The sequence below is a fragment of the Camelus bactrianus genome, chromosome 9 (assembly GCF_048773025.1).
Source record: "Camelus bactrianus isolate YW-2024 breed Bactrian camel chromosome 9, ASM4877302v1, whole genome shotgun sequence".
Lineage (NCBI taxonomy): Eukaryota > Metazoa > Chordata > Mammalia > Artiodactyla > Camelidae > Camelus > Camelus bactrianus.
In genome coordinates this window covers 28916860-28936962 of record NC_133547.1, presented here as the reverse complement: position 1 = coordinate 28936962, position 20103 = coordinate 28916860, and the positions used below count along the sequence as shown (strand labels likewise).

At 39.5% G+C, this 20103-nt stretch overlaps 1 protein-coding gene across 2 annotated transcripts in view; it reads left to right on the top strand.

Moving 5' to 3' along the window:
• The first annotated feature begins 301 nt into the window (after positions 1-301).
• The window catches only part of ARHGAP29 (Rho GTPase activating protein 29), a 67178-nt gene continuing 47376 nt past the window's right edge, over positions 302-20103 (top strand). The window contains exons 1-2 of one of the 2 annotated variants that reach the window (XM_074369994.1): positions 302-399; positions 16841-17077. In XM_074369994.1, the coding sequence (XP_074226095.1) occupies positions 16873-17077 (205 nt within the window). In that variant the 5' untranslated portion in view covers positions 302-399; positions 16841-16872. Of the gene's footprint in view, positions 400-11330; positions 11478-16840; positions 17078-20103 lie in introns of those variants that run through there. The other variant, XM_074369993.1, reaches the window with a different exon arrangement.

Sequence of the window (20103 nt, the reverse complement as noted above, 5' to 3'; positions counted from 1 at the left end):
CCGCCTGGCCTGCCGCAAGCCGCGCGGGGCGGCCAGCACGGCCGCGACGCGGGGACAGTCTGCGGGCTGAGGCACAGCTGACAGCCCGCGCCCGGCGCCCAGCCCGCGGCCGCCCCCACCTGCCGCCCGCGCAGGGCCCCGCCCCCCGAGCGCGCGGGCCAATGGGCTGGGCCGCAGGGGGCGGGCCGCGGCCGGGCGGGAGGCGCGAGGCCGGGGGCGGAGCGGCGGCGGCGGCTGGCGCGGTCGTGGCTGCAGCTGCAGGGGCGGCGGCGGAGGCTCGGCCGGGCGTCCGCGGGCCGTGGGGGATGGGGGCGGCGAGCTCCAGCCCTCGGCGGCGGCGGCGGCGGCCGTGAGTGTCGGGCGGGCGTCCGCGTCCAGGACGCGGGATGGAGCGCCGCGGTGAGTGTGGGGCGGCTGCGGCGGGGGCTGAGGTCACCCGCGGCGGCCACCCGCGCGTTGCCGTCCAGGGTCCGCGCGGCCCTGGCGGCGGCCGGGAGCGGGGGCGGCCACAGGCTGCGCTGGCGGCGGGCCGGCCCGGTGTTCCCGGGACCCCTGGTCCTCCGGGAAGGGTCCGACCGGGCGCGGCGGGAGCGGAGGAGCCGCGAGGGCAGAAGCGGGAGCTGCACGGAACCTGGGGACCTCAGTTAGGCGACGCCGCCCCGGCCTCAGGGAGAGGCTCGAGGGTTGGACTTTCCTCGTTTTCCAGGTCCCGCCGAGCGCCCTGCAGCCCTGTCTTCCTTTTCTAACCACACGCCCTCTTCATCCGCCTCTAAACGGAATTCAGGGATTCCTTTACTCCCCCCTTCCTTCCTCTCCACCCCCACTCTCAACTGGTTTCCTTCACCGGGTCTTCAAGTTCGTCTTCCTTACTTGGGATCTTTTTGTAAGTTTTTTGGTGGCTTTTTCTGAAATTTCAGTCTGACAAATGCAGAGATAAAATAACAGACACCTCTTGTTCCCTTCTACCTTTTCTTATCATACTTCGCCTCACCTAGGCCCGACTGTTTATTGGGGGGGGGGGCATGAAAAGTAGAAAACACTTCTCTCTTTCTGCCCGAGTGCCCCGCTCTGGAGCGCCTGTCTCCTCATATCCCTCTCCCCTTCTCCCCCCTTCTCTCTCTCACCTCTGCAGCCGTCCCTTCACCTCCCACCCCAGCACCTCCACACTCCATCCATCTTTCCCCAGCTCGGTCCTATGGCAAGTCCTGTGATTTACAGAATAGGAATTGACAGGTGGGGTTGCAGCTACTACAGGAGAGGAGAGCGTCTCCCTGTGAGTTTGCTTCCCTGGCTGTCCCAGGACCCCACGACGGAAGCCTCGGCTCCGGGACGGCCTAACTCTGGCCAGAACACAGTAGCCAGGGACTCTCTGTCTTTGAGCCCCTCTGACGTTTCTACAGTCTATTTCTCTTTTTCATCACCACCCCTCTTTAAAGACAAGGGTGAGGTTTGTTTACCGCCCCCCCCCCACCACCACCATTGGGTTTTTTTTGTTTTGGTTTTGATCTTTGACATTTGACATCCTCTATCACCTTCTAATGGTGGATCTCTGAGGGGCTGTTAGGAGGTGAAAGGTCCAAGACCGCGGTGGAGCTGAACTAGTAGGCAAAGAACTTTTTGTTCCACATGTACCTTTTCCTTTTCTCTTCTTTTATGGGAATTGGCTTCGCTCCCTTGTTCAGGTTGAGGGATGGGGTTTCCTGTTCAAGAAAAAGAATTCATAATTAAATATGAAAATATTTAGAATGAGTAAAGAAATCACAACAAATTATGAGCCTTGGAGATTTAAATCCCCTCCTTCAGAGATTTCTCTAGGCAGTTTGCCAGAAATGCGTACTTAGAAATTCTTCCTGATTGTAGGAACTGTGCAAGTCAGGAACCCGGACCCTTAAGCTTCATTAGCTTTACGGTACAAATAGCTTTAGTCTCCTGATTCTGAGAAAAGTTTTAAGACTGAATTTGAAGGGAAGTATGATAGGCCTGGGTGGAAAATGTTGCAGTCTCCAAATTGGCAGGAAATAAAACTCTGCCTGAGATGAAGAAAGCACTGTTCAGCGAATCTGTGGTGGCTGTTCATTCCTGCTCTGCTCACCTCCTTAAAATAGAACATCCACCTGAATTATCAGTGCCTTCACTTTCCAGCTGTAAAAGCCCTTGACCTAGGAATGTGGGCTTCTACGTTCCCAGCGGTTATTGCTGTGTTGAACAAAGCTCATGCCCAGAAGGTACCCTGGAAATACTGTCATTGCTGTGCCATTAGTGATCACTCAGCATTCACACAGAAATGTCATGTGAGCCCACTCTATGTTAGACAAGGCCCTGTGGAGCCTCTCAATCTGTTGGGTAGAAGTAGACAATTCCGAATAAATAGGGCCTAAGGCATAGTATCTTGGATTACGTGAGAGAAGTGTGTTGCATGTCCTATGGGAAAGTAAAGGGATGATGTATTTCCAGTGGAGGAAATGAAAAGGCTTCTTGGAAGTAGTGATGTTTTATATGAGATTGAAGTTAATTAAGAGAATGATTGTAATCCGTGCAGAAGGCAAAAGGGGCCTCGTGGGCAGAACTGCTGGTTGTCTTTCATGCATACCAGGAAGTCACCAACCAGGTTCCATGATGCTCCTCTGAGGGCTGTTGTGTCTATTTTAAATTTTCCCCCTCACCTCTAGTATAATGAGCCACAACACAGACACATTCACATGTTAAAAAAAAAGGGGGGGGGGTAGTTAAAAGGAAGGTTTCCTAACATGTTTTCATATGATGAAGATTTTTGCAGAGGGTTTGCACTTTTTTCTTTATTATTACTCTGATGAACAAAAGAGCCATTTGATGATACTGCCTCCTTAGTATAAAAATTGTTCCTTTTTCTTAAAAAACATTCCAGTATTTGTCACTGAGAAAGTTTTCAAATACAGTATTGTTCCTTTCTAAGGAAGAAGATGGAAAATATTTTGAAAAGTATTAAGGGATGGAGGAAGTTGATATTGAAGAATTATTCAAACAGAACCTCATATAATTTTACTTATTTATCTAATATTCATTAAGCACTAAAATGATGACAGATTTTTGTACACTGAGTTTTGACAAATGTATACACCCATGTAGTCACCATAATCAAGATATAGAACATTTCTGTTAACTCCAAAAAGTTCTCTCATGCTCATTTGGAGCTCCCCCCCACCTCCCACACCACAATCTCTGCCTTTTGTTACTAAAGATTAGGTTCATCTTTTCTAGAATTTCATGTAAAAGAAATCATACAGCATATATTTTTTTGTGCCAGATTCCTTTCATTTAGCACGATGTTTTTGAGATTCGCGCATGGTTTTTGCTGTGTCCTGAATATTTATTGTTAAGTAGTATTCCACTGTAAGGCTATATCACAATTTGTTTATTCAGTTATCTGTTGATGGACATTTGGGTTGATTCCTGTTTTTGATTATGATGAAAAAAGTTGCTATGTACATTTGTGTTCAAGTTCCTGGATGAATGTATTTTTCATTTCTTTTGAGTATATGAAAGAGTAGAATTGCTGGGTTGTGTGGTAAATGTATGTTCAGTTGTATCAGAAACTGCCAGGCTGTTTTCCAGAGTGGTATACTTGGTGTAGCAGCAATGTGTGAGAGAGTTTTAGTTGCTCTACATCCTTCCTACCTCAAATTTGGTACTTCAGTCTAACTAAAATAAAGAATTCTAGTAGATAGTTAGTGGTATTTCATTGTGGCTTAAATTTGCATTTTCCTGACACTATGATGTTGAGCCCTATTTCATGTGCTTATTGCCCAGTTGTGATCTGTTTTGAAGTGTCTGTTCAAATCTTTTACATATTAATTTATTGTGTTGTTTGTTTTATTACTGAGTTTTAAGAGTTATTGATGAATTTGAATACAAGTCCTTTGTCAGATAGTTTCTCCCAATTTGTGGGCTTGTATTTCATTTCTTAACAGTTGTCTTTCAAAGAGCAGAATTTTTAAATTTTGATGAAGTCTAGTTTACCAATTTTTTAAAATGGTTCTTGCTTTTTAGGTCTGAGAAATTGTTCCCTATATTTTCTCCCAAGATTTCTTTTAGAACAGGCATCCTCAAACATACTCTTAAAGGACCAGATCATAAATATTTTAGGCTTACAGGCTAAAGTACTTCAACTACTCAACTCTGCTGTTGTAGAGCAAAAACAGGTATTGACAATACATAAACAGTCGGGCATGGCTGTGTTCTCCCAGAACTTTTATTCAGAAAAATAGGCAACTGCCTCTTCTGATTCCAGAATTTAAAAGACTGGTAGTTTTAGGTCTGTAATACATGTTGAGTTAATTTTAGGATATGCTGTGAAGTAAGGATCTAGGATCATTTTTTTTTTCTTATATGGATATGAAGATATTTCAGCACCATTTATTGAAAAGACTGTCTTTCCTCCTGTTGAATTACTCTGGCACCTCTAGAAAATCAACAGATTATATATGTGGGTCTATTTCTAGACGCTGTACTGTTGGTTTGTGTCTCTCTTTATACCAATGTCACACTATCTTGACTACTGCAGCTCTATAGTAAATCTTAAAATCAGGCAGTGTGAGTCTTACAACTTTGTTCTTTTTCAAAAAAATTTTGGCTGTTCAGATCTTTTACATATTTATATACTCTTTAGACTCAGCCTGTCAATTTCTACAAAAAAGCCAGGAGGGATTTTGTTTGGGATTGCTTGAAACTATAGATGACTTTGAAGGAAATTTAAGTCTTAACAGTATTGAGTCTTCCAGTTCATGAACTTGATATACTTATAAATTTATTCAGTTCTTTAATTTCTTGCACTAGTGTTTTATAATTTTAAATTTAGGCTTTTGCACACATTCTGTTAAATTTAGTCCTAAAAATATCTTGGGTTTTTTTTTGATGTTATGGTAATTGGTATTAGTTTCTAAAATGTCATTTTCCAATTGTTTGTTCCTAGTATATAGAAATTAAATTGATCATAGTATAGTGATCTTACATTCTGTGGCTTTGCTATATTTATTTATTAGTTGTAACAGCTTATAGGTTTCTTAGGATTTTTGAGGTACAGAAACATGTCAACTTGGAATAAAGTGTTTTACTGATTTTTCTCAATCTGAATGTGTTTTATTTCTTTCTCTTGTTCTATTATACTGGCGAAGACCTTCAATAACAATATTGATCCTGATCTTAAGGGGAAAATACTGTCTTTCATCATTGACTATGATGTTAGCTATAGCTTTTTTTGTAGATGCCTTTTATCAAGTTGAAGATACTCTTTTCTATTCCTACTTTGCTGACTGCTTTAATCATGAAAGGTTGCAGAATTTTGTCAGATACTTTTTCTCCATCTATTGAGATGATCACATGATTTTTCTCTATTGAATATTAAACTAAGCTTGATTCTTGGGACAAACCTTTCTTGGTCCTAATGTATTATTCTTTTTATACATTGTTCGATTTGACTTGCTAATACTGTGTTAAGAAATTTGAACTGTAATTTTCTTGTAATATCTTTGTCTGGTTTTGGTATCAGGGTAATGTCAACCTCATAAAATTGTTCCTTCCTCCTGTTTTCTGAAAGTTTTTGTAGGACTGTTTCATCTGATTCAATAGATTTCATTAGTGAGGCCATCTGATCTGAATCTGCAGTTTTTTTTGTGAGACATTTTGAATTATGAATCCAATTTCTTTACTACATATAAGGCTATTCAGATTTTCTCTTTCTTGTATTAGGTTTGGTTATTTTTGTCTTCCAAAAAATGTTCCATTTCATCTGCATTGTTGAATTTTTTGGCAAAGTTGTTTGTAACATTTCCTTGTTTCCCTTTTAATGATCTGTAGGGTCTGTACTGTTGTCCCTTCTTTCATTCATGATACTAGTAATTTGTGTTTTCTCACTTTATTTTGATCAGTTCAATGAGATATTTATCTATTTAATTGATCTTTTCAAAGAACTAACTTTTAGTTACATTGATTTTTCTTTGTTATCTGTTTTCTATATCATTGATTTTTTCACTTACCATTATTTCTATCCATTTACTTATTTTGTGTTTCATTTGCTCTTCACTTTCTACCTTCTTAAAGTAGAAGCTTAAATAATTGATTTTAGACCTTCTGTTCTTTTTAATAAAGCATCTAAACCTGTATATTTCTCTAACCACTTCTTTTACTATGTAACTTACACATTTTGAGATACTGTGTTTTCGTTTTTAATCAGTTCAAAATATTTTCAAATTTGCCTTGTATAAATTTGACTAGTGAATTATTTAAAAATATATTTTCTAATTTCCAAATAGTTGGGGATTTCCCAATTATCCTACTGTTATTTATTCCATATTTAATTTTTTGGGGTCAGAGAACATACACTGTATGACTTCAATTCTCTTAAATTTATTGGAACTTGTTGTATGATCCTATATATGTTCTATCTTAGTGAATATTTTATGTGTATTTGAAAACAATGTATATTCTGTTGTTGGGTAGAATTTTCTATAAATGTCTATCAGGTCAAGTTAGTTGATAGTATTGTTCAAATTTGCTATATCCTTCAGATTTTCTGTTATTTGTTCTATAACTAAATGAGAGAGGAGTTTTGAAATCTTAACTATCATTGAGATTTGTCTATTTTCCCTTATATTTCTGTCAGGTTTTACCTCATATGTTTTGGAGCTCTATTTTTAGGTGCATACACTTTTAAGATCATATCTTTATGATGGATTAACTCTGATCATTATAAAGTGTTACTTTTTATCCTTGGTAAAACTCCTTGTCTGCTATAATAGAGCTATTTCTGCTTTTCTATGATTAGTATTTGCATGGTATATCTTTTACTGTTGTTTTGCTTTCAATCTCTCTGTGTCTTTATATTTCAAGTCTGTTACTTACAGACAGTATGTAGCTGAGTCTTTTTTATCTGATTTGACAATCTCTGCCTTTTTATAGGAGTGTTTAGAGTATTTATATTTAGTGTAATTACTGATGTGATTGGGTTTAAGTCTATCATCTTGCTGTTTGTCTTTAATTTGTTTTATCTGTTCCTTATTTTTTTCTTCTTGTTCTGCTTTCTTTTGGATTGATTAATTTTTTGAAATTCCATTTATGTCCACTATTGGCTAATTAACTGTACCTCTGAAGATTTTAATACACATTTTAAGTTGATATAGCTTCAAACATTATGCTATTTCACATATAATGTAAGAAGCTTACTTGCATTTCCCTCCTCCCTTACTTTTTGCTGTTATTATACATTTTACTTCTGTATACGTTGTAAATGCCACTGTATACGTTGTAAATGCCACACACACTGTTATTACTTTCATTTTAAATATCAGGTTTTTTTTTAAAAAAGAAATGTACAAATTGAGGCTGATTTTGCGGCTTCGTTGGGGTGAGTCTAGAACACTACTTTATGAGAGCTGGGTTAGGTATACTACTAACACATGCCCTTCTGGGATCTCTCCTTGAGTATTCAACAGGTCTCTACTCTGGCTGATGAAAACTCAGAGGTCTCCCAACCCTGTGGGAGCCCTGGGAATTGTTCAGCCACAACCTGTGGAAATTCTTTGCCCATCCTTGTGGAGTTGCCCCCTATTCACACTCTGCTTTGTATTCAGCAGGAAAATTAAGGAATTGCCTGTGCAAATTTCTGGAGCTCTTCCTTTGCCTACATTCTTCCTCTCTGATACTCTGTCCTGCAGATTCCAGCTGCCCCAGTCTCCCCCTGAATTATGATCTCTTTCTCCTCAACTTAACAGGACTACCACTTTCTGTTTGGCTTCCCCCTTCCTGTGCCAAGGTCTAGAATGTGCTCTAGGTAGAAAGTTGGGGTGATTGTAGGGATCACCTCATTTGTTGGTGATTCCATCTCTCCATGATCAGGGTCCTATGCTGTTTATAGTCTAATGTCTGAAAACAATATAGTGGAAGTCTGGTCTCATTTATTTCTGCACTTGATATATTTAAAATCTTAAATCCTTTTTAATCTAGAGATTTTCTTTCCATTGTTTTCTATGCAATTTATTTAAGAAACTGTTGTGTGCTCTATAAAATGACCTAGAGTCTAGATTTTGCTGGGTGCATCCTGTGATGTAATTTAACATGTTCCCCTGTCTTCTGTATTGCTTATAAAGTGGTCATTAGACCTAGAGCAGGGTTTCTCATCCTTGACAGTATGGACCGTTTGGGGCTGGGTAATTCTCGGTTAGGGGTGGAAGGGAGAGGGTTGGGGTGATCTCCTGTGCAAGTGGGATGTTTAGCAGCATCCCTAGCCTCTACCCACTAGGTGTCAGTACAACACCCTCCCAAGTTGTGACAACCAAAGATGTCTCCAGACATTGTAAAATGTTTTTAGAATCATTACGAAAAGTAGGGTATCTAAACTACAGAATCAACTTGAGGAATATGAAGATACTCACCTAGCAAAAATAATAATACTATGTTAACACTGAAGACAACACATGAAAAAGATTTTAATAATTTGTAAGTTGAAGCTTTACAGAAAGACTGAAGAGCAACATTACAGAGGATGTGAATTTCTGTTTTAGAAGGGAAAAATAGACAATAATAATGTAAAATGGTACAAACACAGTTTCTCTTCACTTACGTTAATTCCGTAAATATTTTTCGGCAACTTCTTGAACATTTTAAGATGTTGGACTTCTACAATACATATACAGATGCTTTTACTTTTTCTTTTTTCTTTTAACCCTTTACTGTTTAATTACAAATCAAGAATTTTGGGCTTACAGAAAGATATTGTTGCAATAGTGTACTTTTTACACTTGAAACTTACTTATGTGATATAAATTTTCTTTAAACATGGTGCCAGTTAGGGGATTAATGAAATAACCATTTTAATTTGAAAGTGAACTACTATTTTTGCTGATGTTTCAAACTTTCAAATTCCTACTTAATAAGGAAAAACAGTGGAGAAAATGACAGACAATATATTTTATAAAAAGATTTAAAAGGAGGATTAGGATTGAAAGACTCCTCAAAATTTCCCTCAGATAGCCTGCCTCATAACCATCTAATACTCATTGAAGACCCACTGTGTGTCGATTCTATGAACAATAATTGGCTGTTTTGAGATGGTTTATGGATAAACCTGATGGGAAGGGTCTTGAGATTAACCTAAAGCAGAGCCAAGGGGCAGACTTTCTTCCCTTGAGCTCCCTGAGGGTTGCTCTGGCTTTACCTTCCATGGCCTTTAGTATCCTTTCCTCTCTCCCCCATTGATGTCCTTCAGTTTAGTCATCAGTGGTTTCCACGGTGAGTGTCCACTGTGCATTTCTCCTCCAGTAGGGTTTGAAGGAACACGTGGTTGTTAGGTGAACCTAGCATTTCTAGTGCTTCTGATCTGGGCACAGTTAATGTTTAAATTTTAATAGGTAAGTTTTAAAAACTTAAGTCTGCAAAATAAGAGTGGAGGCCAGGAAGTCAAGGAGCGTGGGTTCTCGTATTTATCTTTTGCAGGGGCCTCACTGGTTTCACTTACCCAGAATTATTTGTGTGTGAGAGGTGTCGCTCTTCCCTTTCTCTGTCAGTGGCTGGTCTCCCTATTTCTTTCTCTTTATCATCGCTCTCTTATCTTCCCTTTTCTGACTCCATCTTATTTTTTCTTTCTCTGCCTCCTCTTGTCTCTGCATCTTTCTTGATCTTCTTTCCCTCTCTGTCTTTCTCTCCTCTACACAGTCGTTTCTCACCCTCTCACATCTCATGGATTTTTCCTCTCCCTCCCTCCCTGGCGCTCCTTTTTGTCTCTGTCACCTCACTACTTCTACCACAGATACCCTTTCTCCCCATGAGGACCTTGTTCAAGACATTGTCAGTTCAACTTTAATAAGGAACTCAATCCTCTTTATTAAGGAAATGGTGATAATGGGATAAGATAGTACAAAATAATTAATATATTTAAAAAAAGAATACAAGGGGGTATTTGAGGTTGAGTGACTTTCTTACATTTCTTTCCCAAAACCTTGCGTATGATTTAATAAGAATTGTGCTAATTCAGTCCCCTTTTGGTTAGGGACCCCTGACCTCCCATTAGTTTGTTTCACTTCAGGGCATCATTAGTTTTTACGGTGAGAGTCTGTGGTGCGTTGCTCTTTTTAAGTGTGGTTAGAAGGAAATTTCAGTTGAGGTTTCCAGAGTATCTTTAGCATGTCCTTGGTACTGCTGTGTTTGGGGTTTGAAGGGGTAAATTTGTGTAAGCTGAGTCTGAAAAATCCAGTATGGAGCTAAAATAACTAAAAAGCTGAACATTTTTATATTTATCTTTTCCAGGCAGCACCTGAAGGGCCAAATTTGCTTCATTTCTCTAACATTGTTTTCACTGTAAGGGGTCAAAGATGTGAGAGATTTTCCTCTTCCCTTTCCAACGAGTATTTTCTCCTTCTCACTTCTGTCACTTGGCTCTATCATAGTCACTTCCTTTTTCTGTCTCTCCTTTCTCTTTTGTCTCAGTATTTTGTCTTTCTGCCTTCACATGTTGCTGCTTTCCTTGGTTTTGCACCCCCCCCATGCCTGCAGCCCCCGTTTCTTCCTGCCCCTCGTCCTCACCTGGCCTGTGTTTCCCCTGCTTTCTCCCGTAGGCAGTGCGCCCCGCCTGCACCACCACTCCAGCACCCTCCTCCTGTGTCCTGTTCCTCCACCAGTTCTTTCTGACTGTCCCAGCACTGAGGAACTGACGTGGCTTGTTCTCGTGAGGAGTATGATATGGGAGCTTATGTACTTTCGGCCCCTGCTGGTTTTCCTTAATTATTCCGTCTTTTCCATACCCTTTTCTCATTCCGAGCGACTCTGAGAGAGCAGCTGAAGTAGCATGGGTCTAAGCGGAAACTGCTACCCCGTGCAGAGGGCGGGGGAGTGGGCTGGTTCTGAGGTAGTTCGTTCTGGAAAGGAGCCAGGCCTGTGCTCCACTTCACCTGAGTGGGGGCCTGTTTTTGTTTCTGTTTCCTTAAAGGAGTTGGAGAGAGAGGAACAAGGTGGTCAAAAGAAGTACCTCATGAGAAACGTAGGTTGCTCATCCGGTAAACTCCTGTTTGCCAGGTCTGGTCAGCAGGTGACTTAGGACGGTCCCTCCGCCTGGCCTGCCGCAAGCCGCGCGGGGCGGCCAGCACGGCCGCGACGCGGGGACAGTCTGCGGGCTGAGGCACAGCTGACAGCCCGCGCCCGGCGCCCAGCCCGCGGCCGCCCCCACCTGCCGCCCGCGCAGGGCCCCGCCCCCCGAGCGCGCGGGCCAATGGGCTGGGGCGAAGGGGGCGGGCCGCGGCCGGGCGGGAGGTGCGAGGCCGGGGGCGGAGCGGCGGCGGCGGCCGGCGCGGTCGTGGCTGCAGCTGCAGGGGCGGCGGCGGAGGCTCGGCCGGGCGTCCGCGGGCCGTGGGGGATGGGGGCGGCGAGCTCCAGCCCTCGGCGGCGGCGGCGGCGGCGGCGGCCGTGAGTGTCGGGCGGGCGTCCGCGTCCAGGACGCGGGATGGAGCGCCGCGGTGAGTGTGGGGCGGCTGCGGCGGGGGCTGAGGTCACCCGCGGCGGCCACCCGCGCGTTGCCGTCCAGGGTCCGCGCGGCCCTGGCGGCGGCCGGGAGCGGGGGCGGCCACAGGCTGCGCTGGCGGCGGGCCGGCCCGGTGTTCCCGGGACCCCTGGTCCTCCGGGAAGGGTCCGACCGGGTGCGGCGGGAGCGGAGGAGCCGGGAGGGCGCGAGCAGTGGCCCTGTGCAGATGATGACGATAATAAAAGCGAACACTTAGCATATCCCAGGTTCGACGTACTGTTTTCTAAGAGTGCTCCGTATTTTAACCTCACGACAGTTCCACGGTTATTTAACTTTTCACAAGGGGAAACAGGTTAAAACTGCCGGAACTCACAGACTAGTAATTGGCAGAGTGCGGTTTAAACTCAGGCAGCTTTGTCCCAGAATCAGTGCTCCCTGCCGCGGAGTCTGGTCTTGCTTCCGACCCGGTCCCCACCTGCCCCGACAGCAGCCCTCCCTTCAGCTGGGTCTCGTTCCCGAGATGTCTTAGGATATCCGCAGTGCATCGTTCTCGTCTCTGTAGTTTGGGCTGAGGGAGGGGTATTTCGATCAAAGGCCTCCTCAGTCTAATTGATTTTTCCCAATTCCGTTACGCCTTGCTTTTACTTTTTTTTTTTTTAACTTATCCCCCTGTTTTCTTTTTTATGGGTGAGCTCAAGACTGAGCTGGAGTCCTGGTAGCTAACGATCCTCGAATCTCCATGTTCATCTTTTTGACTCTCTTTCGCAGGAAATTGGCGTCATACCTTTTCGGAGGGCAGGAGTATTAGTTGCTAAAGGCTGGAGCTGAGCGCCCTTCGCTTTCTCCAGCTGCCTCTGTGACACTGTCTCTTGTTCATCGCGATCCATGCCTGCTGCCCCTTTTGGTTGCTCTATTTTCCCACTCTGTTTAAATCCAGGGATAGGGAACGTGCTCTTTGGCATTGGATAGTTTTTGGCTGGTCAAAGGAGAGCCCAGGAATGCGAGATATTCTGGAGGCGTGGGAGTTTGGGCAGCTTCATCTTTTTTAAACGTGCTGAGTTCTAACTGCACAGGAATGAAGTCTATGTGCTTTGCACGCACATAGAAATTAGTTATTTGCATATTGTTAACAAAACTTTTAACACGCCCCTATTGTGTTTTTTTCCTGGGGAGTGCTTTTAAAAAATACAATCAAAGACTTCCAGAATGATTTTTTTCTGATTTTTAATAAGTATCTCTGAGTAGATTCTTGCCAATCAGAAATTGTACTGAAATTTCAGATTTCTGAAATATATGGAGATTTTTCTGGGTAGAAATAGTAAGATGGGAACTATTGATATTTGGGGTTGTTTTAACTCTTCAGCTAGACAGCCTAGTGCCTAAAATGAAAATACTTCTGTAATAATACATTTAGGGCGGAGGTACACGGAGCAGGGGACATTCGATTAACACAGGCTACTGAAGTCTTGGAAAAGCCACATTCCAAGGTACCGGAAAGTTAGTGTTCTCACTTCTAATAGATATAATACTTAGAATTTAGAACGTACAGAGAAAATAGTTTTGCACAGTAATTTTCTTTTTGCTACAAAGTTCTTGCACAATGGATAAAATGGGTTTTTTTTTTTAAGCTGGTGATTTGGAGTTGGAAGAGATGCAAGAGAATTAGGAGAGTTTCACAAATACTTTGCTCAACAATCTGTTTACACAGTTCAAACTTCACTTGGAAGCGATTTAGTAGGCTTCCGCAAAGTCAAGTTTCTGGAATTGTTTCCAGTCCTATATATATCTTGTTCACAATTTATATACTGTAGTGAGGCCACATTTTATCTGTTACTTAAGTGTGTTAAAAAGCATCCTCCCACAGTAAAGTGCTGCTGGTGATAGTGGCGAACAGTTACTGTGGCTTCATGATGAACCAAACATTGCTAAGTGCTTTTCGTATTATTATATCATGTACTTAAATTGCCAGTTGAAATCTGTTAGTAACTACATTTTATGTTAGCACCAACTAGAGGATGTTCATCTGGGGACATGGGAAAGTAATGTGAATGGTCTGAGAACATATATGTCCTCCAAACTTTCTCATTATCATAGTCCAGATTTTATGAAAGCTTGAATTAACTTATGTTACTAACATTTTTTTTCAACTGTTATATTTCCTTTTTTCAGTTTGCAATATGAAAAGTAGTAAAGTGTCAATAACAAAAGCAGTGCCTTGCTCACTGCAATGCTGACTAGAGGTGGAGTATAACCCTTTTTAGTTCCTCTCTTCCCCACCTTTTTTGTTTGTTTACAGATGTTCTTAATGTTGACTAAAAATATTCAAGCATTTTTAAAACACTTTTTACAACTTTGGGTTACTAATTTGACAGTTAAAGTAAATTATTTTTGCTGAGATAGGTGAATTGTTTTATTTGAGACTTGTGATATATGCTTTAGTTTTTATAGCCATCTTTTTACCAGTGGTAGTGACCAGTTTTTTAATTTCTTAAACTAAAAGCCATCAAAATTGATCAGAGTGACTTTATTAAGTAAGCTGCAAAATTGATAAATTAAACTAATAGTCTTCTCAATTAGTGATTTTAAAAGAGTTGCCCAAACAAGGCACTTGAGTGTTTTGTTTGTTTTTGTTGGAGGGGAGACTTAGGTATAATAATAGTGCCCTTAAAATTGTCCTGAGTTCATTTTAGAAGTTATCTACATATTTAAGGATTAATGTTAGATAAGTTTGAAACCAGATAAAATGTAGAAATTACATTTTTAGAAATAATTTGAGATCAACAGTATTGAATAAAGGAACTTTAAAAGCTGTTAGAGAGGTGTTGGGGTACCTTATTTGATAACCAGAAGTAGAGAAAAAATATTAGAAATCCACCTGTGAGTTCACTTTTGTATACCCCTGCCTTTACTGAACGTCATGTGCTTATTTTCTTAAAATACTATTTTAGAGATAGATTTTTAAAAAACATGTATATTTTCCATTCAAAACACTCCCAACAATCCAGAGTTAACCATTTTTATTTCTATAAGAATTAATTGAAACTCTACAAATTTAAAAGCTCGTTACTCACTCTGCAAATTCTTTACTCATGCTGCAGACAGTTTTAAGTTGCTCATCCCTCATATGCCAAGCACTGTGCTATAAGGAGAGAACACATGGTTAGCAGACAGACAGGGTCATGATTTCCTTGAGGTGATAGTCTAGATAGGGAGACATGAATCATCTATTTGAACTTCAGAAAGTGCAGTGATGAAAAGTGTAAGATGCTATAAAGCATCTAACAGGAGATTATTTTCTAGTTTGGTGGTGGTGGTGGTGGATATGGGGGTGAGGGAGGTCCAGGAAGATTTCTTTGAGGAAATAATCTTTGAGCTGAGATCAGAATGAGTAAACAAAGAAGGAATAGTCCAGGCAAATGGAACTGCAGATAGACAGGACCCCAAGTCCAGTAGTTGGTGTTTTCCAAGTTTTAGGGACAGGACCCATTAAAAGTATGAGACCAATTTGGTGGATTGCAACCAGCATTTTAAAAAACGAAATGGGAGAAGATAGAAAACATCTGCGTGTATCACCTGGCTCCTTAGCCAGGATCTGTTCTATGTTTGTGCATTACCACACACACACCGCACACAAACGTTAACATACCTAATGTGTATACTGGCTCATGATGTAAAATTATTTCCTACTGTGGGTCGCAGTAAACAAATAATTGTTGGAAGAATGAGAATGAGGTGTGTGTGGCAGGAGTGTTGAGTAGGAATTGTGACTCCAGAGGACATGGCAGAGATAAATAGGAGCCAGATCTCATGTTGACCCTTGTAGTGTAGAGTAGCTTTTCACTTGTCCTTTGGAAGAGTTTTGAGCAGAGAAATGACATGAGAGTCATGTTTTGAAAATGTACTCACTCACTACATTTGGAGTGGGACATGAATGGATATAGAGAGATCTTTATGAAATTAGTAACAATAGCTCAGACAAGAAATGATGGTAATTCACATAGTGTGTAGTAGAGATAGAATTGGATAGATTAAAGAGCTGTAGATTAGGGAAAAAAATCTAGAGTTGGGCGAGGTATAGGAAAGAATATATCTTATGTGTGACCCAGAAATAAATATTACAAAAACTTTCTATTATAAATTTCACAGAAGTCCTTAGTAATTCTACCATTTTGAAATTATCTAAATATTCAAGACAAAACATTTGAAAACTGTTTTAATGATAATGCTTGAGCTAATTTAATGCCTCTGGTCATTTCCTTTTTGATTTCAAGAGATATAGACAAAATTAGGACTTTTAATTCTGGAAAGGTAAAATGAAAGGATGAAGCAGAAACAAACTAAGATTTTCTTGAGTTCCAACTATCTGCCAGGTTTAGGTGTTTTAATATATGTAGTCTTCTAATTTTATGTTCCCTTTTAATCTTCACACAGCCTGTAAGCAGTTGTACAGGTCACACATTTAGAAAGTATTCAGCCAGGATTCAAATGTCTATCTTTCTTATAACAAAAGATTGTGTTTTTATTACACCATTCTGAAATTACCAAAAATATTGCTCCAGTAATCATACATTTATTTGTTCAACCAATCCAGGTGTTTCAGATTAGTGGACATCCTTAGAACTTGTTTTTAACAAAGAAATATTCTTGATGAAAGGTGATAACCCAGAATATGTGTGTGTATGAGTATGCATTATATTTAAGAACAAACTGTAATTGAAACTTCTTTAATGTGTTGGGCACTTCTATACCACTGTCTCTTTTAATGCTTACAAAAGCTCATGATGTAGGTGTTGTCAGGATGTTATTCCCATCTTACAAATGAGCATACCAAAGTGAATAGATGATTAACAGCTTGTCAGGTCACACGTAGTAAGTGATGGAGGGGGATTTTGAAAACAGGTCTTTCTTTTTTCAAAGCTCATATTTCATATGTATTTTTGAAGGTGATGCCATGAGGGAGATTATGTCCTTCCACTAAGTGACATTTCAGAATAACTTACAGTTTAAAAAATTTTATACCCTAGGAGTTAAGAAGTTTGTTAGGTGCATGAATTTTGGTAACAAAGCAGATCAGGATTCAAGTACCAGTTCATCATGTATCAGCTGAAAACTTAGGCACATCTTTTACCCTCCAAACCTCAGGTTCCTAACTTGTGAAATGAAGAGAATAGTAGCTTGCATATCATAGGGTTGTCAAGATTACTGGCACTTAATAAATGGAAGTTGCTAAGTAGTACAGGATTTTTTTTTAATAGAATGCTGAGGTGGGTTTTGGGCTGTTTGTGAAAACCTAGTAAATATCCCCTGGTTAATATAGCATTTGTGTTTCTCTCTTTCTTTCTTTCTTGCCCCCTTAAGGATTTCAGTTCTTTTGACTGTTCCATGAAAGGATGATTGCTCACAAACAGAAAAAGACAAAGAAAAAACGTGTTTTGACATCAGGCCAACTCTCTGCTGATGTGACAGCTTCTGAAATGGGGCTCAAGTCCATAAATTCCAACTCCATTTTGGATCCTGATTACATCAAGGAGCTGGTGGATGACATCAGGAAGTTCTCCCATATGTTACTGTATTTGAAGGAAGCTATTCTTTCAGGTTTGTCAACTATTTTCCCTTAGCATCCTTACTGGGTACTTTGTAAAATTTTAAATGCCATCCTAGCTACAGACAAGTGTGCACACAGTGGTGGGAACAGGGTAGTCTGCTTTAGTTATTTTATGGGTTTTTGTCTTTGTTTTTGTTTTTGTTTTGCCAAATGTTTAATTTTTACAGAGTAAATTATTTTTTAATCAGATACAGTGCAATACATAATAGAAACTTTGTTAAGTGTGAGAACAAGAATGCAAAAAGTGAAGATCAGTCTTTGGTTTTTAGAAGTTGGACGCATTTGACATAGGCAAATTTTAGAAATCTGGGATTTTAACCTCCTTGTTAATAGTAACACAGTGCATTGATTGGTCTTTAATAAGAAGGCTAGGGTTTTAAGTTTATATTGTTGATACTTCTGCCTGGATTCAATTTTCTATATTGTTCCTAAAACTTAATCTAAAATCACTGATTTGAGTGAATTTTTGTTCTCAAAAATCAAAATTATGTTCTGATGTTCTTTTCTTCAATTAAGGGGTAAACACAGAATTTATTCTCTGTCTAGTTAAAAGTGGATTAACGAGGCATGAGACTTGATTCTCCTGAAGTAAAGAGCTATATACATCTGTACTCCCTGACTTGATGTTAATACCCAAGTCTTTCAACTTTCTGTGCCTCTTTTATATCTAAATTTGATGGCAATGATAATTAATAATATACTCCCATTCTTTCATAGTAAGTAGTAGTTCAGTCCATAGTTATAATGGTGTGTCTGGGTGCAGGAAATGAGGACTCCTCATGTTACTTAGATGAGACCTTCTGGTGCTTCATAGATGTTTATAAGATTTCAATAAATACTTTCTATGTGTGTAAATTAAATATTCACTTTCTGATTTGTTCTGAAGAACAGAAACTAAAAGCATGTCTTGTATTTGTCCTAAATGCTCTTTTTAAGAGTTTATTTCTAACCTGAATAATTTTCAAGTTGAAATGCCCTAGATAACTGGACTTGAATTGTAGCCTCAAAATTTTAGTATTTGAATTTTCCTTGAAATGACAGTCACATAAGTCATTCTTCTGAGACTATATATATATATATTTTTAGAAAAGGATTTACCTACATTCCTGTTCATTTTAATAGCTTGATTTTGAAGTCTAATTATGAATAAGTAAATGGTAATAAAGTTATCTTGTTCTAAATACTAGTAACAAATTTATTACTAAAATAACACATCTGCCATTTATTTAAAGAAGCATACCTTTGTAATAAAGATTTGTCCTTAACTGGGTTAATTGTTTTAAATTTGCTTTTTGACTTACATACAGTAAAATTTATTCTTTTTGATGTAACTTGGTTAATTTTGAATTTGAAATTTAAAATGATGTATTAGTTGACAAATCATTTACTTCAATTTAGGGTAAAATCTGATTTTATTTAATGTATCAATTTAAATAAGTTTTTATTAATATAAATAAGATTTAGTTAAGATATTTATTTGTTTTTGTTTCCCACAGGAGATTTATATCATTTGAAAGGCTCATTTTGCATATTTATCCCTTGTTTCACAGATTTAAAATGATGGTAATTTAAAACAAGTTGGACCCACTCCTTATCTCTACAGTGTTTTAATAATGAGTTTTAGTTTGTGAGTAGACAGTTTGTAGGTTAGGAAGGAAGAGAATTGAAAGCTGATCCTAAGTGAGAAAAGAGAAAATTGGTAATAAGATAGCAAAAGGAGACTACCCTTTGAGATAAAAGGATGTGTGGAAATGTATTTTTTACAAAAATGTAATATTAAAAATCTGTAAGGATGTTACACATTTAATAAGAAAACCAGTACTTCAAAATTTAAGTACTTGATTGTATTGCTAATAATAAAAAAGCTTACCATTTATGGCTGATGAATTGATTTAAAAATGTAAAAACCATCTTTTGGATAACCAACTCTCATTAATAAGCAGTGGCCAGAGGATTTTCATTCATTTATCTTTGGATCGATTTTAATACTTGGTTCTTCAGTCAGGGTTAAAAGGATTTATGAATGCCATCTCAGAATAAATCTTGGATTTAACAAGAATTTGTTTTCTCTGTCTTTGGAACCTTGTTACCAAAATCTGGAAATATACTCTTTAGTTTATTTGAATTGATAGAGCTTTTTTGTTTGTTTGTTTTCCTAAAGGGAGTATATATGAACATATAAATTAACCTCATTATCAATGATAAGAAATGCTGTATAATAATATGCTTGTTTATGTTTTTAGCTTGTTAAGAGTCTCATACTACACCTTATTTACTTAATAATTATTACAAAAATCACATGAAATGTAATATTCAGAAAAATAGGTAAAAAGTTTAAATTCTGTAACTATTTAAGGTGGTATTATTACATATGTTCCTGGACATAGACACAGGCCATGCTTTTGTCTTCTGGGTATTGAGAAATATCCCTGGACTTCCGTTCTTTAGTACCACCATAGTTGTAAATGTGGCCAGATAGCAAAGAGCTGGCCACTGTTTTTCTTTTGGAGTAAGGGACCCTTGTCAGTATCGTGTCCGTGGCCTTGCCAGTATTTTATCTTTTGCCTCCTTAAGAAAAAGGATGCCAATTTTTTGGTATTGTTTGAAAAGTTAGCTTTTAAGAATATAGACTGTGGGTATGCAGATCATCTTTGGTGTAATCTGAATACCATTTTCTTTATGTACTTTGCCTGTCGTGAGGCAATGAAGTACAAAATCTCTTGACTGTTGTTTCAGGTGGTCAGTTGTGTTGTTGAGGCAAGGCTTAGATTAATAGCTTTGTGATAGGTCTATAGCCACATTTCCCTTTCCCTGAACTAGTGATAGAGATGACGTATAATTGTGCTTTACATTTCACAGAGTACTTTTATATACAGGCAGTATTAATCACACAGTCCCCACAAAGGCAAGTTCTTTTAGCTCCATTTCACAGATGAGTTGTATGTATAATTTAGATTATGTGATTTCATCAACCTCTTATTGTTGATGAATAGTGGTTTCCTTTGGAACCCAGGAG